This window comes from Mesoplodon bidens, assembly GCF_964165515.1.
Source record: "Mesoplodon bidens genome assembly, chromosome: 2".
Taxonomy (NCBI): Eukaryota; Metazoa; Chordata; class Mammalia; order Artiodactyla; family Ziphiidae; genus Mesoplodon; species Mesoplodon bidens.
Window position 1 is genome coordinate 97,573,854 of NC_138177.1, and position 17,895 is coordinate 97,591,748.

Below are 17,895 nucleotides of genomic sequence, written 5' to 3' on the forward strand. Positions count from 1 at the left end.
GAGATTTCTGTGCATTAATTTTGTATGCTGCTACTTTACCAAATTTATTGATTAGTTCTGGCAGTTTTCTGGTACCGTCTTTAGGATTCTCTGTGTATAGTGTCATGTCATTTGTAAACAGTGACAGTTTTACTTCTTTTATGATTTGGATTCCTTTTATTTCTTTTTCTTCTCTGATTGCTGTGGCTAAAACTTCCAAAACTATGTTGAATAATAGCGGTGAGAGTGGGTAGCCTTCTCTTGTTCCTGATCTTAGTGGAAATGGTTTCGGTTTTTCACCATTGAGAACGATGTTGGCTGTGGGTTTGTCATATATGGCCTTTATTATGTTGAGGTAAGTTCCCTCTATGCCTACTTTCTGGAGAGTTTTTACCGTAAACAGTTGTTGAATTTTGTTGAAAGCTTTTTCTGCATCTACTGAGATTATCATATGGTTTTATCCTTCATTTGCTAATATGGTGTATCACATTGATTGATTTGCATATAATGAAAGGATAAATCCCCACTTCATCATGGTGTATGATCAAGTGGGGATTCTTGGGATAAACCCCACTTGATCATGATGTATGATCCTTTTAATGTGCTGCTGGGATAAACCTGGGGTAAACCCCACTTGATCATGGTGTATGATCCTTTTAATGTGCTGCTGGCTTTTGTTTGCTACTATTTTGTTGAGGATTTTTGCATCTGTGTTCGTCAGTGATATTGGCCTGTAGTGTTCTTTTTTTGTGACCTCTTTTTCTGGTTTTGATAGCAGAAGTCTGTGAGTCCGTCCTCAGTTCTTTTCATTCTTTTTTCTTTATTCTGCTCTGTGGTAGTTATTTCCACTATTTTATCTTCCAGGTCACTTATCTGTTCTGCTGCCTCAGTTACTGTGCTATGATTCTTTCTAGAGAATTTTAAATTTCATTTATTGTGTTGTTCATCATTGTTTGCTTGCTCTTTAGTTCTTCTAGGTCTTTGTTAAACGTTTCTTGTATTTTCTCCACTCTATTTCCAAGATTTTGGATCCTCTTTACTATCATTTTAGATTTTGGATCATCTTTACTATCATTACTCTGAATCCTTTTTCAGATAGACTGCCTCTTTCCTCTTCATTTGTTTGTTGTGGTGGGTTTTTGCCTTGCTCCTTCATCTGCTGCATATTTCTCTGTCTTCTCATTTTACTTAACTTACTGTGTTTGGGGTCTCCTTTTTGCAGGCTGCAGGTTCATAGTTCCTGTTGTTTTTGGTGTCTGCCCCCAGAGGGTAAGGTTGGTTCAGTGGCTTGTGTTGGATTCCTGGTGGAGGGGACTGGTGCCTGTGTTCTGGTGGATGAGGCTGGATCTTGTCTTTCTGGTGGGCAGAACTGCATGTGGTGGTTTGTTTTGGGGTGTCTGTGAACTTAGTATGATTTTAGGCAGCCTCTCTGCTAATGAGTGAGGTTGTGTTCCTGTCTTGCTAGTTGTTTGGCATGGCGTGTCCAGCACTGGAGCTTGCTGGTCCTTGAGTGGAGCTGGGTCTTATTGTTGAGATGGAGATCTCTGGGAGAGCTCTTGCTGATTGATCTTACATGGGGCCAGGAGGTCTCTGGTGGTCCAGTGTCCTGAACTCGGCTCTCCCACTTCAGAGGCTCAGGCCTGGCACCCGGCTGGAGCATCAAGACCCTGTCAGCCGCACGGCTGGAGTACCTTGACGGTAGAAGCTGGCCTGCAGCGGTTCTCCTTCTCCACTGCACATTAGAATCCCCTGTTTCTTCCTTGTTTTGCCCAAAAGGCAGTGTTCCACAGAGAAAAACAGTAGCCTTGAAAATAGTCACAGCTCTAAGACTACTTTCTTCTTCCCTTTGTGCTTAGTCGGGTTTCACTTGCTCACAGGGGGCCACGTGCAGAGGCCTTGCACCCGGCTCTTCTGACCGGAATGCCTGGTGCGGAATGGCTACCGCTAGCACCTCAGCTCAGGCGGGCTGTGTGCATGGGTCTGATGCCTTTTTAAGGCATTTTTCTTTAGGTTCTTTTCTGATTTCCTTCATGATTATTGGTCCTTTTGGATTTTCTATTTTTTTCTTGAGTTAGTTAGTTATATTTCCTTAAAAAGCCATGTATTTCATCTTTGTGTTTAAATGTATTAGTAAAATATCTTATATGTTGTTTTAAGATTTTTAAAGTCTTCATACCATTTCTCTTACGTTCTTAATGTCTTTTTTTTAATGAGACTTGATTGTTTGTCTGGTTTTTTGTAGTATTTTTAAAGAACCAGTTTTTTCTTTTGTTAATTAGTTCTACACTGTCTCCCCGCCCACCCCAATCATTAATTTCTATTGTTTACTAAAGTTTTTTTTTGTCTCTATTTTCAAACAAGTTAGATTCTAAAAGTCTCATAATAAGTGTATTTGTTTATAACACCAAAATGACTGAAGGATTTGTTTGCATTCCTTACTGCATTTTCTAATAGGATTGTGAATCAGTCCTTAGAGACTTTAAAACCAAGCAAGCCACTCTTCTCTTCCTGCTGATAGATAGTCTATAGGGCAGTGGCTTTAAGACTTTAGTGTGCATCAGAATCACCTGAAATAAAGTAGAAAATGTAAATATTGTAATCCTATCCATTACACTTTTTAAAACAAAAGCTCCAAAATCCTGATTATCACTGGGATAAAGCCATTTCTTTATAATCTTTGGTCTCTGTTGCCTTCAGTGTGTTTGATTACCCTCTTAAACAGTTACAGTTAGCATCTGTACCAGTTTGCTCATTGTTGTTTTTTTTTTCTTGATTGCTCCTTGAGTGTTTTCTTCCAAGGTTGCATTTTCAGTTTTATATGGACTTTTTTTTTTTTTTTTTTTTTTTTGGTACGCGGGCCTCTCACTGTTGTGGCCTCTCCCGTTGCAGAGCACAGGCTCTGGATGCGCAGGCTCAGCGGCCATCGCTCACAGGCCCAGCCGCTCTGCAGCATATGGGATCCTCCCAGACCGGGGCACGAACCCGTATCCCCTGCATCGGCAGGCGGGCTCTCAACCACTGCGCCACCAGAGAGGCCCTATATGGACTCTTTTTTTCTGTTTTATCTCTTTTTCTTCCTTCTTCTCTCTATTTCAGTTTTCCAAAAATGAGGAATTCTTAAAATAGTTATGTGAAATTCCCAAAGTATTTTATGAGAGAGACACGCTCCTTGTTTTGTGGTAGGAATTTTTGAATGGGTACAACTTTTCTGGAATGCAGTTTTGGAACTAGCATCAAACTTTATATTTGTTTACATATTTTTGACCTATAATTGATCACAAGGAAATAATCTGAATTTGGATGTATGCTTATATACAAAAATATTAACCATAGTTTTATTTGTAATTGTGAAAAATTGGAAACTCAGTATCCATAGTAGAGCAGGGGTTAATTACATTATGGTATAGCCATGGGATAGAATATTGTGCGGCTATTAAAAGTATTTACAAAGAGTTTTTTTAATGATGTGAGGAGGTGCAAATGCTAAAGGATTAAAAAGCATGATTAAATTGCGTAAACAGGTTGGTCTCATTTTGCTGAATTTAACTATGTGTGTTATGTGTGTATGTGTGGTGTCAGTATGAGCATATAAATGACTCAAAAGGAATATTCCTAAATATTTAGAATGACTCCTTGGATGAGATTATCGGTTATTTGTGATTTCTTTCTTTATGCCTTTAAGAGAATGTATAACTTTCATAATGAGAAAAATACTCTTTATTTTTAAAATGTATTTAGGATTTGATAGTGTTCATCAACAGAAATTATTTAACACTTTTAAAATTTGTTATTGAATGAAAGACTTTAAATTCTGTAGTGCTTTACAGTTTTTAAAGTTTCACATACATAATTTTATATAATCCCATAATAACCCTTTTTTAATTCTCTAACCCTATATAGCCCTTCCCCCTTCCCTCTCCTCACTGATAACCACTAGTTTGTTCTCTATATCTGTGAGTCTGCTCCTTTTTTGTTTTATTCACTAGTCTGTTGTAGTTTTTAGATTCCACATACAAGTTATATCATACAGTATTTTTCTTTCTCTGACTTATTTCACTTAGCATAATGCCCTCCAAGTCCAACAACAGAAATTATTAAGATAGATTAGTGGTATGATTCAAAGAGGTACCAGAGATTTCAGAGTTACAACTATGTTCAAATTTTATTGTTGGTGAAATGTAACAACTAAATGTAAGACTGAGCAATACCTTGTCAATTTTACAAGTTTAGATGTTTCTTTCATTAGAAGACATATATACTAGTTGTAAAAAACTGAAACAGTATAATGTGGTTTAAAGCAAATACTGAAAGTTCCTTATGTACCTGCTCATTTGTTTTCTCAGAAATAGGTTCACACTATATATACTATTTTGTAATTTGCTTTTTTCTTTTTTAACTTAATCCTGTATCATTCTTCCCTTTATTTGAAGACCATTATGTCTAAACATGTGGGCTTAAGAGAAGAAGAAATTATGAACCAGATCATAGTGGTAAACTTGACTTTGTTGACTTTTCTTTTTCATGAAATCCATAATTGAAAATAGAATCTCTTAAAAGGAAGGAAATCTTATAAAGAAGAATAATTAAGATTTTTTTTTCTTCAAATCTCATGTTTGTATTTTTTTTCCTTTGAATTTTGGTACTGTATTTTATTATATAATAGGCACAGGTTCGATACCAACAGCAGCATGAACAACAGAAAAAAGATTTAGAAATCCTCCATCAACGAAACATCCAGCAGCTACAAAACAGATTGTCTGAGTTAGAATCTGCTAATAAAGACCTCACTGAAAGGAAATATAAAGGAGACTCTACCATCAGAGAACTTAAAACAAAGCTGTCTGGTGTTGAAGAGGTATGGAACATTGGGGTTGGTCTCCCCGCCCCCCACAATTTAAAAGCACAGTTTAATTAGGTGACTTGATTTTAATTTGTTTACTGTATTACTTGTATGGGTGGTGTTCTGGATGCTCTGCAAGGATCTCTTGTAGTTGTAGGGTAGTCAGTTCAGACAGTACGAAAAAAATTGAGAATCCAAAATCTAATAAACTGGACTATTTGAGAACAGCGCTAAGGTAAACTTGGATATTTTTAGTTGGGGCCTTGAGTAGCAGCTCTTTGGCACAGCCCTCAGATCTTTCAGTGTACTTTCAACATCAGCACAGTGTGTGTGGCTCAGGGTGCTCAGTGTTGGCAGGGCTGGTTCTTTCTTTCAGTCTACTCAACATATTAAACAACTATATGAAGTTTAGTGTCTAGAAATAATAATGCTAATAATAATAGAAATGATAATAGCTAATGCTTACTGAACACTGTTTTATGTGCTTTGCATATAAACTCATTTAATTCTTATAACAATTATTTTAAAGAAGGTACTGTTATTATCCCCATCTTACAGATGATGAAACTAAGGCACAGCAAGCTTAAGTAACTTGCCCAAGTTGGCATGGCCATAAGTAGAAAAGTGAGGATTGAAATCCTTTATCTACCTGTCTCTAGTACTACCTTGTTCTTTTAGGCAACAGAGACATTTAAAATATTTTGCTATAGTGGTACTTTTGTTGATACTTTGGCAGTGATGATAGACTCCTTCCTAGCATTATTATACATTATTGTCATATGAGTTATTAGAAAACATATGTAGATTTTGTTAAGTCTGTCATGTTTGACTGTAAAGATCTCCAGTGTTATTCTAGCTCACAAGACATCCATCTCCATTTCACCAGTCTGTTATGCTTAGAAACTCTAAAGCCTGACTGATTTTCTTTTTTTTTTTGGCGGTACGCGGGCCTCTCACTGTTGTGGCCTCTCCCATTGCGGAGCACAGGCTCTGGATGCACAGGCTCAATGGCCATGGCTCACAGGCCCAGCCGCTCTGCGGCATGTGGGATCTTCCTGGACCGGGGCACCAACCCATGGGACTCTCAACCACTGCGCCACCAGGGAAGCCCTAAAGCCTGACTGATTTTATGTTCAGATCCTCACAGCATTCTGCCCTAACAATTATATGTCTTCAGTCCTTCTCACTACCCCCTTCACCTTTCACACCAGTTAGTAAAACATTTCAGCCTGCATAGTACATTGGAGAGTGAATACTTCATTATAATGCTACGTGGTTTCTTCTGTTTTAGCACTGACACTGGCCAGTGTATAAACAGTGTGCTTTGTTATGTTGATTTTCATATAATGTAATCAAAATATTTCTTTCAAGGTTTGCATAAGACTTGCAAATTATGAGTCCTGGGAATTTTCTTTTAAACTTCTGAATATTGTTACCTAATTATGTTAAATTATACCTTTTAGAGATTAGTACCCTAAAATTAATAATTACTGCCATTTATCAGGTATTTACTATGTGCCAGGCAATATGCTAAGTAGTTTATATAAGGGTTTTTGTGAAGATGAAATTAAATAATTTATGAGGTGTTGTTTCTATTCTACAAATAAGGGAACTGAAGTTTAAGGAGGTTAAGTAATTCCCAGGGTCACACAGAAGAGCCAGGATTTGTATTCTAAGTCTGCCTGATAGCAGAGTCTGTGCTTCTAAAACCACTATGGTATAATACTATAAAATTATTTTGTAAAGTTTTTGTTAAAATCGAAAACTAATTAGGAATACTACATACTGGGCTTTAGTATAGTATACTGGCAACATTTGGACTGATATTAGCTGATTGAGGTGTGATCTAGTATAGATTTTTTTTAAATTATTTTTAATACTATTTTTCATATTTTCCATTATGGTTTATTATAGGTTATTGAATATAGTTCCCTGTGATATACGTTAGGACCTTGTTATTTATCTATTTTATACGTAGTAGTTTGTGTCTGCTAATCCTAAACTCCTAATTTATAGCCAGCCTGTCCCCCGGCTTCCCCTTTGGTAACTGTAAGTTTGTTTTCTATGTCTATGAGTCTGCTTCTGTTTTGTAAATATGTTCATTTGTATCATATTTTGGATTCCACATATAAGTGATATCATATAGTATTTCTTTCTCTTTCTGACTTCACTTAGTATGATAATCTTTTTAATTAACAATTATTGTCAGTTAACAATATCATGATTCCTTGGCTACCCTTGGAAACAGTTGAAGAGCTCAGGCCATATCTCACACTAATGAAATCAGAATCTCTTGGGCATGGTACCAGGCATCAGTAGTTTTTAAAGCTTTCCAGGTGATTTCAATATGCAAACTAGATTTAGAGTCACTGCTTTGGTGGTAGAATGATAGGGCTTTCTTTTCATTTATATATTTTATGTATTTTGCAATTCTGTTATAATGAGCATTTATTACCGCAGTGATTTTTTTAAAACTGTAAATTTCAAGACATCAGAAAATTCTTGTTACTGGTTTTCAAAAGTTCTAGTAATTTATTCATAAATAAGGATTGTTTTATTTTCCCTTGTTGTCATTTCATTAGATACTAGTGTATCTTACGATTATATTTCAGACCTACAAGTTATATGTGCCTTTAGAGAGACCTTCATTTCTTTAAAAGAATACCGGTACTAGAACTTTAAAGTTATTAAAGACATTTTTTTCTATTTTAGATATCTTAATTATAAATTACCGGACCAGCCAACTTTCCTTTTTCATAATGCAACTTTTTTTTTTCCTCCTCTAGGAGCTCCAGCGGGCTAAGCAAGAAGTCCTCGCTTTGCGAAGGGAGAATTCTACACTTGATGCTGAGTGCCATGAAAAAGAAAAGCATATTAATCATCTACAAACAAAAGTGGCTGTTTTAGAACAGGAAATCAAGGATAAGGATCAGCTTGTTTTAAGAACAAAAGAAGCATTTGATACAATCCAGGAACAAAAGGTCTATTTTAAAATTTTCTAAACAAATTGATGGTTTATAAATGATCTATAAATGATCACATTTATAAATGATGCTTTTCCTAAATAAACACAGACTTCCTAATTATTCGTGTTTTTAAAAATACGTGTCAGGTGGCTTTAGAAGAAAATGGTGAGAAAAATCAGGTACAACTAGGAAAACTTGAAGCTACAATAAAATCATTATCAGCTGAACTTCTTAAGGTTTGTTTTTAAAAACTTAATAGAATATTGATATTTCATTGGATTATGTAGAGATGTACATATGAAGCTCTTTTACAGGCAAATGAAATTATCAAAAAGTTGCAAGGGGATCTGAAGACCTTAATGGGTAAATTGAAACTGAAGAATACAGTAACTATTCAGCAAGAGAAACTCTTGGCTGAGAAGGAAGAAAAATTACAAAAGGAACAAAAAGAATTACAAGAGGTTGGACAGTCTCTCCGAATTAAAGAGCAAGAGGTAGTTAATATTTTATATTTTTGTGTGTGTGACTATTTGCAAAGCATAATGAATTTCCTCATGTATTTTTAAAACTTCTACTTTGTTATATCAGAGAATAGTTTTGGCCTTTTTTCCCCTAAAGAACATGACTATAATCAACAGAACTTAATAACCTATTTCAGTTTGAAAAGTTAGTTATCATGACTCAGATACCTTGAGTGTTCATACGTATATATGTGTATGTATATGTGTGTATATATGTAATTATATGTATATATTTTTCACTGTTGAGCTAATTCCTTATTTAATAGTAATTAATAGTTAATTATTTAATGAATAGTAATACATTTCTTCAGTCTTTATTTTAGTCTTTATTATGCTTACTATAAGGATTAACATATTTCAGGTATGCAAATTACAAGAACAATTAGAAGCTACAGTTCAAAAACTTGAAGAAAGCAAACAGCTTTTGAAAAATAATGAGAAGTGTAAGTATTTTACCTTTTTATGTAAATGAGGTTTGTAGCTTTATTCTTAACCTGAAATTTTTATTTGAATTCATAAGTCTAGGTAAATCAAGGTATTGCTATATACAAATAATCTGCTTTAAATGTACCATCTTAATGTCTTTGCTATAGTAAATTATATCAACTGTCCAGTAAAACAGTTACCATCATTATTAAAAAAAAAAAACCTAGACTTCCGGGGAAGATGGCGGAAGAGTAAGATGCGGAGATCACCTTCCTCCCCACAGATACACCAGAAATACAGCTACACGTGGAACAACTCCTACAGAACACCTACTGAACGCTGGCAGAAGACCTCAGACCTCCCAAAAGGCAAGAAACTCCCCACGTACCTGGGTAGGGCAAAGCGGAGAGATTCCCGCACAGAGGATCGGTGCCAACCGGCACTCACCAGCCCGAGAGGCTTGTCTGCTTGCCTGCTGGGGCGGGCAGCACTGGAAGCTGAGGCTCGGGCTTTGGTCAGAGCGCAGGGAGAGGACTGGGGCTGGCGGCGAGAACTCAGCCTGAAGGGGTCTAATGCGCCACAGCTAGCCGGGAGGGAGTCCGGGAAAACTCTGGAGCTGCCGAAGAGGCAAGAGACTTTTTCTTCCCTCTTGGTTTCCTGGTGCGCGAGGAGAGGGGATTAAGAGCGCTGCTTAAAGGGGCTCCACAGACGGGCGCGAGCCGCGGCTGAAAGCGCGGAGCACAGAGACGGGCGTGGGACGCTGGGGCTGCTGCTGCCGCCGCCAAGAGGCCTGTGTGCGAGCGCAGGTCACTGTCCACGCCGCCCTTCCGGGAGCCTGTGCAGCCCCTCATTGCTGGGGTCCCGGGATCCAGGGGCGGCTTCCCTGGGAGAATGCACAGCGCGCCTCGGGCTGGTGCAACGTCACGCCGGCCTCTGCCACTGCAGGCTCGCCCCGCACTCCGTGCCCCTCCCTCCCCCCCGGCCTGAGTGAGCCAGAGTCCCCGAAGAGGCTGCTCCTTTAACCCTGTCCTGTCTGAGCGAAGAACAGATGCCCTCCAGTGACCTACATGCAGAGGCAGGGCCAAATCCAAAGCTGAGACCCGGGAGCTGTGAGAACAAAGAAGAGAAAGGGAAATCTCTCCCAGCAGCCTCAGAAGCAGCAGATTAAAGCTCCACAATCAACTTGATGTACCCTGCATCTGTGGAATACATGAATAGACAACAAATCATCCCAAATTGAGGAGCCAGGAGTCAGTGCTGTGCCTCTGAGGTGGGAGAGCCAACTTCAGGACACTGGTCCACAAGAGACCTCCCAGCTCCACATAATATCAAACGGCGAAAATCTTCCAGAGATCTCCATCTCAACACCAGCACCCAGCTTCACTCAACGACCAGCAAGCTACAGTGCTGGACACCCTATGCCAAACAACTAGCAAGACAGGAACACAATGCCACCCATTAGCAGAGAGGCTGCCTAAAATCATAAAAAGTCCGCAGACACCCCGAAACACACCACCAGACGTGGACCTGCCCACCAGAAAGACAAGATCCAGCCTCATCCACCAGAACACAGGCACTAGTCCCCTCCATCAGGAAGCCTACACAACCCACTAAACCAACCTTAGCCACTGGGGGCAGACACCAAAAACAACGGGAACTACGAACCTGCAGCCTGCAAAAAGGAGACCCCAAACACAGTAAGATAAGCAAAATGAGAAGACAGAAAAACACACAGCAGGAGAAGGAGCAAGATAAAAACCCACCAAACCTAACAAATGAAGAGGTAATAGGCAGTCTATCTGAAAAAGAATTCAGAATAATGATAGTAAAGATGATCCAAGATTCTATTTCCAAGATCCAAAATCTTGGAAATAGAATAGACAAAATGCAAGAAACAGTTAACAAGGACCTAGAAGAAGTAAAGATGAATCAAGCATCGATTAAACACACAATAAATGAAATGAAAAATACTCTAGATGGGATCAATAGCAGAATAACTGAGGCAGAAGAACGGATAAGTGAGGTGGAAGATAAAATAGTGGAAATAACTGATGCAGAGCAAAATAAAGAAAAAAGAATGAAAAGAACAGAGGAGAGTCTCAGAGACCTCTGGGACAACATTAAACACACCAACATTCGAATTATAGGGGTTCCAGAAGAAGAGAAAAAGGGACTGAGAAAATATTTGAAGAGATTATAGTTGAAAACTTCCCTAATATGGGAAAGGAAATAGTTAATCAAGCAGGAGTCACAGAGTCCCATACAGAATAAATCCAAGGAGAAATACGCCAAGACACATATTAATCAAACTGTCAAAAATTAAACACAAAGAAATCATATTAAAAGCAGCAAGGGAGAAACAACAAATAGCACACAAGGGAATCCCCATCAGGATAACAGCTGATCTCTCAGCAGAAACTCTACAAGCCAGAAGGGAGTGGCAGGACATAATTAAAGAGATGAAGGAGAAAAACCTGCAACCAAGATTACTCTACCCAGCAAGGATCTCATTCAGATTTGATGGAGAAATTAAAACGTTTACGAACAAGCAAAAGCCGAGAGTTCAGCACCACCAAACCAGCTTTACAACAAATGCTAAAGGGACTTCTCTAGGCAAGAAACACAGCAGAAGGAAAAGACCTTCAATAACGAACCCAAAACAATTAAGAAAATGGGAATAGGAACATACATATCGATAATTACCTTAAATGTAAATGGACTAAATGCTCCCACCAAAAGACACAGAGTGGCTGAATGGATACAAAAACAAGACCCATGCTGTCTACAAGAGACCCACTTCAGACCTAGAGACACATACAGACTGAAAGTAAGGGGATGGAAAAAGATATTCCATGCAAATGGAAACCAAAAGAAAGCTGGAGTAGTAATTCTCATATCAGACAAAATAGACTTTAAAATAAAGACTACTAGAAGAGACAAAGAAAGACACTACATAATGATCAAGGGATCGATCCAAGAAGAAGATATAACAATTGTAAATATTTATGCACCCAACATAGGAGCACCTCAATACATAAGGCAAATACTAACAGCCATAAAAGGAGAAATCGACAGTAACACACTCATAGTAGGGGACTTTAACACCCCACTGTCACCAATGGACAGATCATCCAAAGTAAAAATAAATAAGGAAACACAAGCTTTAAATGATACATTAAGCAAGATGGACTTAATTGATATTTATAGGACATTCCATCCAAAAACAACAGAATACACATTTTTCTCAAGTGCTCATGGAACATTCTCCAGGATAGATCATATCTTGGGTCACAAATCAAGCCTTGGTAAATTTAAGAAAATTGAAATTGTATCAAGTATCTTTTCCGACCACAATGCTATGAGACTAGACATCAATTACAGGAAAAGATCTGTAAAAAATACAAACACATGGAGGCTAAACAATACACTACTCAATAACGAAGTGATCACTGAAGAAATCAAAGAGGAAATTTAAAAATACCTAGAAACAAATGACAATGGAGACACGACGACCCAAAACCTATGGGACGCAGCAAAAGCAGTTCTAAGGGGGAAGTTTATAGCAATACAATCCCACCTTAAGAAACAGGAAACATCTCGAGCAAACAACCTGACCCTGCACCTAAAGCAATTAGAGAAAGAAGAACAAAAAACCCCCAAAGCTAGCAGAAGGAAAGAAATCATAAAGATCAGATCAGAAATAAATGAAAAAGAAATGAAGGAAACAATAGCAAAGATCAATAAAACTAAAAGCTGGTTCTTTGAGAAGATAAACAAAATTAGCCAGACACTCAAGAAAAAAAGGGAGAAGACTCAAATCAATAGAATTAGAAATGAAAAAGTATAAGTAACAACTGACACTGCAGAAATACAAAAGATCATGAGCGATTACTACAGGCAACTCTATGCCAATAAAATGGACAACCTGGAAGAAATAGACAAATTCTTAGAAATGCACAACCTGCCAAGACTGAATCAGGAAGAAATAGAAAGTATGAACAGACCAATCACAAGCACTGAAATTGAAACTGTGATAAAAAATCTTCCAACAAACAAATGCCCAGGACCAGATGGCTTCACAGGCGAATTCTATCAAGCATTTAGAGAAGAGCTAACACCTGTCCTTCTCAAACTCTTCCAAAATATAGCAGAGGGAGGAACACTCCCAAACGCATTCTACGAGGCCACTATCACCTTGATACCAAAACCAGGCAAGGATGTCACAAAGAAAGAAAACTACAGGCCAATATCACTGATGAACATAGATGCAAAAATCCTCAACAAAATACTAGCAAACAGAATCCAACAGCACATTAAAAGGATCATACACCATGATCAAGTGGGGTTTATTCCAGGAATGCAAGGATTCTTCAATATACGCAAATCAATCAATGTGATACACCATATTAACAAATTGAAGGAGAAAACCCATATGATCATCTCAATAGATGCAGAGAAAGCTTTCGACAAAATTAAACACCCATTTATGATAAAAACCCTGCAGAAAGTAGGCATAGAGGGAACTTCCCTCAACATAATAAAGGCCATATATGACAAACCCACAGCCAGCATCATCCTCAATGGTGACAAACTGAAACCATTTCCACTAAGATCAGGAAGAAGACAAGGTTGCCCACTCTCACCACTCTTATTCAACATAGTTTTGGAATTTTTAACCACAGCAATCAGAGAAGAAAAGGAAATAAAAGGAATCCAAATTGGAAAAGCAAAAGTAAAGCTGTCACTGTTTGCAGATGACATGATACTATACATAGAGAATCCTAAAGATGCTACCAGAAAACTACTAGAGTTAATCAGTGAATTTGGTAAAGTAGCAGGATACAAAATTAATGCCCAGAAATCTCTGGCATTCCTATATCTGAAAGTGAAATCAAGGAAACACTCCCATTTACCATTGCAACAAAAAGAAAAAAATATCTAGGAATAAACCTACCTAAGGAGACAAAAGACCTGTATGCAGAAAATTATAAGACACTGATGAAAGAAATTAAAGATGATACAAATAGATGGAGAGATGTACCATGTTCTTTTTTTTTTTTTTTTTTTTTTTTGTGGTACGCGGGCCTCTCACTGTTGTGGCCTCTCCCGTTGCGGAGCACAGGCTCCGGACACGCAGGCTCAATGGCCATGGCTCACGGGCCCAGCGCTCCAGGGCATGTGGGATCATCCCGGACCGGGGCACAAACCCATGTCCCCTGCATCGGCAGGCGGACTCTCAACCACTGCGCCACCAGGGAAGCCCTGTACCATGTTCTTGGATTGGAAGAATCAACATTGTGAAAATGACTCTACTACCCAAAGCAATCTACAGATTCAATGCAATCCCTATCAAACTACCACTGGCATTTTTCACAGAACTAGAACAAAAAATTTCACAATTTGTGTGGAAACACAAAAGACCCCGAATAGCCAAAGCAATCTTGAGAACGAAAAATGGAGCTGGAGGAATCAGGCTCCCTGACTTCAGACTATACTACAAAGCTACAGTAATCAAGACAGTATGGTACTGGCACAAAAACAGAAAGATCAGGATAGAACAGGATAGAAAGCCCAGAGATAAACCCACGCACATATGGTCACCTTATCTTTGATAAAGGAGGCAGGAATGTACAGTGGAGAAAGGACAGTCTCTTCAATAAGTGGTGCTGGGAAAACTGGACAGGGACATGTAAAAGTATGAGATTAGATCACTCCCTAACACCATACACAAAAATAAGCTCAAAATGGATTAAAGACCTAAATGTAAGGCCAGACACTATCAAACTCTTAGAGGAATACATAGGCAGAACACTCTATGACATAAATCACAGCAAGATCTTTTTTGACCCACCTCCTAGAGAAATGGAAACAAAGACAAAAATAAACACATGGGACCTAATGAAACTTAAAAGCTTTTGCACAGCAAAGGAAACCATAAACAAGACCAAAAGAGAACCCTCGGAATGGGAGAAAATATTTGCAAATGAAGCAACTGACAAAGGATTAATCTCCAAAATTTATAAGCAGCTCATGCAGCTCAATAACAAAAAAACAAACAACCCAATCCAAAAATGGGCAGAAGACCTAAATAGACATTTCTCCACAGAAGATATACAGACTGCCAACAAACACATGAAAGGCTGCTCAACATCTTTACTCATTAGAGAAATGCAAATCAAAACTACAATGAGATATCATCTCACACCAGTCAGAATGGCCATCATCAAAAAATCTAGAAACAATAAATGCTGGAGAGGGTGTGGAAAAAAGGGAACACTCTTGCACTGTTGGTGGGAATGTGAATTCGTACAGCCACTATGGAGAACAGTATGGAGGTTCCTTAAAAAACTACAAATAGAACTACCATATGACCCAGCCATCCCACTACTGGGCATATACCCTGAGAAAACCAGAATTCAAAAAGAGTCATGTACCAAAATGTTCATAGCAGCCCTATTTACAGTAGCCCAGAGATGGAAACAACCTAAGTGTCCATCATCGGATGAATGGATAAAGAAGATGTGGCACATATATACAATGGAATATTACTCAGCCATAAAAAGAAACGAAATTGAGCTATTTGTAATGAGGTGGATGGACCTAGAGTCAGAGTGAAGTAAGTCAGAAAGAGAAAGACAAATACTGTATGCTGACACATATATATGTAATTTAAGAAAAAAAAATGTCATGAAGAACCTAGGGGTAAGACGGGAATAAAGACACAGACCTACTAGAGAATGGACTTGAGGATATGGGGAGGGGGAAGGGTAAGCTGTGACAAAGCGAAAGAGCGTCGTGGACATATATACACTACCAAACGTAAGGTAGATAGCTAGTGGGAAGCAGCCGCATAGCACAGGGAGATCAGCTTGGTGCTTTGTGACCACCTGGAGGGGTGGGATAGGGAGGGTGGGAGGGAGATGCAAAAGGGAGGGGATATGTATATGTATATGTGTAACTGATTAAAGTTGTTATAAAGCAGAAAAAAAAACCCTATTACATGTGTCAATAACCCAAAGTTAAGTGTTGAAAATATTAACTATAATTTGCTATTTAAATTCTTTACTACTACTTGTTATAATTGCTGTGTTTACCTACTGGTAATAGTATGAACTGTTTGAAACAAAACTATGAGATCAAGCCTTTAACATCTTCTCAGTTTCTGATATTGATTATGAGAAATAAGAGTTTGAATTTTAAGTAAACTAGAAGGTATCATTGTAGAAATGAAAGCCTTTAAAGAGATCCTTGACTAGCAGAAATACGTGCTTCTGATAGTAAAAGAATAAGGAGTCCTATTTGGCAGTTGCTAAAATAAGAATATTTAATGACAAAAATTTAGGTGAACCTGTGTTCTCCTGTGATGTAAGGTAGTTTTAAAAACTTAAAATTAAAAAAATTTCAATATAATTTTTAAATATTTAAAATTATTAGAAAAATAATAATATTCAAAATTCTTTACCTTGTTTCTTGTTCTTTTATTTAAGTAATCACATGGTTAAATAAAGAATTAAATGAAAATCATCTAGTGAGAAAGCAAGATGTATTGGGACCTTCAGCCACTCCACCTGTACATTCTAGTAGCAACACCATCAGAAGTGGAATTTCTCCTAACTCTAATGTGGTAAGATTTAAATTAAGATGTTGTGAGTGGTCTTAGTAAATTTTCTAAAACAAACATATTTCCAGATTGTTGGGTGCTGGTACCTAATATGACTAGAGTCCTACAATTTTTAGCACTGAAGTAGAGTTTAAGTTCCATTTGGAAGTGGGACATAAAGGTACACTTATTCTTAACAAAGAGGCTATATTTTAAGGGTACACTTCTTTGTAAGATTTTAATGGATATTGAAATCACTCAGCATTAACTAATGCCAAATGTGCTGAAAAACTGTTAACACACACACAAAGTATTTAGGAGGCCTCAGTAAGGGAGAACAAGGTATGGGCTCAGGTTTGGCACTGTAGTGGAGGAGCCTAATCTGAATTCTATTAGAAGAAAAAGAGAGAAAGAAAAACCCTATTACCAGGCTTGTCAGCTCTAGATTCTGGAAGAAACTCTTTAGAGTTTTTTAGCTCCAAGTACCTGGATCTGGCTTGGTAGTATCAGCTAGGTCTAGGGATTGCTGGGAACTGACCTTGCACTCAGAGCGAGGTTTTGGGGTTCTCCTGCTGAACATAAACAATTTCACGGAGTATCAGCATCAGGCAAGGCCACTCTCTGACTGTGATGGATCAAGACAAAAACAAGAACACTTCATAATCATGTCTGGACACAGACAAGAATATGACATTGCCAAACCACAAAAATGGGCAAGTATTCTTCTATCCTAGCTAAAATGAGTGACTGCTGCTCATTACTAATTATAGCTTCAGCCTTAACACATTCATCCTGCCTTATTAGATAAGATTTATTCAGATACCCAGTCATATAGTGATCCCCGTTTCCTTATAGCATCCAGTCCACAGCAAAGCCCCGTGTTCTTAAACTGTTCCTTAACTCACCTAACACATGACTAAGTCCAATAAATAACTCCCTTTTAACACTGTCTTACTGAGACACCTCTCTTACTAGGTTCCACGTGGTGTGCAGTCTTCCTTGTTGCAAAGAGTGTGTACACCTCTAGATATGTTTCTGGTGGTCCTTGACTGGAGGGCATTGGCAGAGGATTTAAAATGCAAATCCATAATAGAATTTTTAATCTACTCTAGTAAATGAGATAGTACTTGATGTTTAAAGGGAAAGGATTTGTGCTAATTTGGGAAAAGGTGCAGAGTGAAGTGCCTGGTACTGAATTACGAACTTGAAAAAACTTGACAGTCTTAACCTCAATGACTGATGATAAATAGCTATGTAAAAGGTATTTTTGTCATACAGCCACTTTTGTACATGAGTGCTTATTAAGATTTGTGTTGTGATTGTCCTCTTGTAAAAACAAACTTTTCATGATGTTTGTTAATGGTGGTGTCACTATATTGAAAATTAGTGGCAGAGCAAATTATTTCTAAGAACACAAATACTGTTTTTACTCAATCTGGAAGAAAATTATTTTTATTTTATCCCGTATTGGCCTTTTGATCTATGACTACCCCTCAACCCCCTTTTCAGTAATTTGAGGCCTGGAGGGAACCAAGATGGTTCAGAGGTCTTTGTTTTACTTCA

At 37.9% G+C, this 17,895-nt stretch overlaps 1 protein-coding gene across 4 annotated transcripts in view; it reads left to right on the top strand.

The window, feature by feature from the left end:
- The window catches only part of SASS6 (SAS-6 centriolar assembly protein), a 60,107-nt gene that overhangs the window by 21,654 nt on the left and 20,558 nt on the right, over positions 1 to 17,895 (top strand). For all 4 annotated transcript variants that reach the window (XM_081223651.1, XM_081223652.1, XM_081223653.1 and 1 more), the window contains exons 8-13: positions 4,643 to 4,834; positions 7,606 to 7,800; positions 7,932 to 8,021; positions 8,100 to 8,279; positions 8,668 to 8,749; positions 16,220 to 16,356. In XM_081223651.1, the coding sequence (XP_081079777.1) occupies positions 4,643 to 4,834; positions 7,606 to 7,800; positions 7,932 to 8,021; positions 8,100 to 8,279; positions 8,668 to 8,749; positions 16,220 to 16,356 (876 nt within the window). The remainder of the gene's footprint in view (positions 1 to 4,642; positions 4,835 to 7,605; positions 7,801 to 7,931; positions 8,022 to 8,099; positions 8,280 to 8,667; positions 8,750 to 16,219; positions 16,357 to 17,895) is intronic.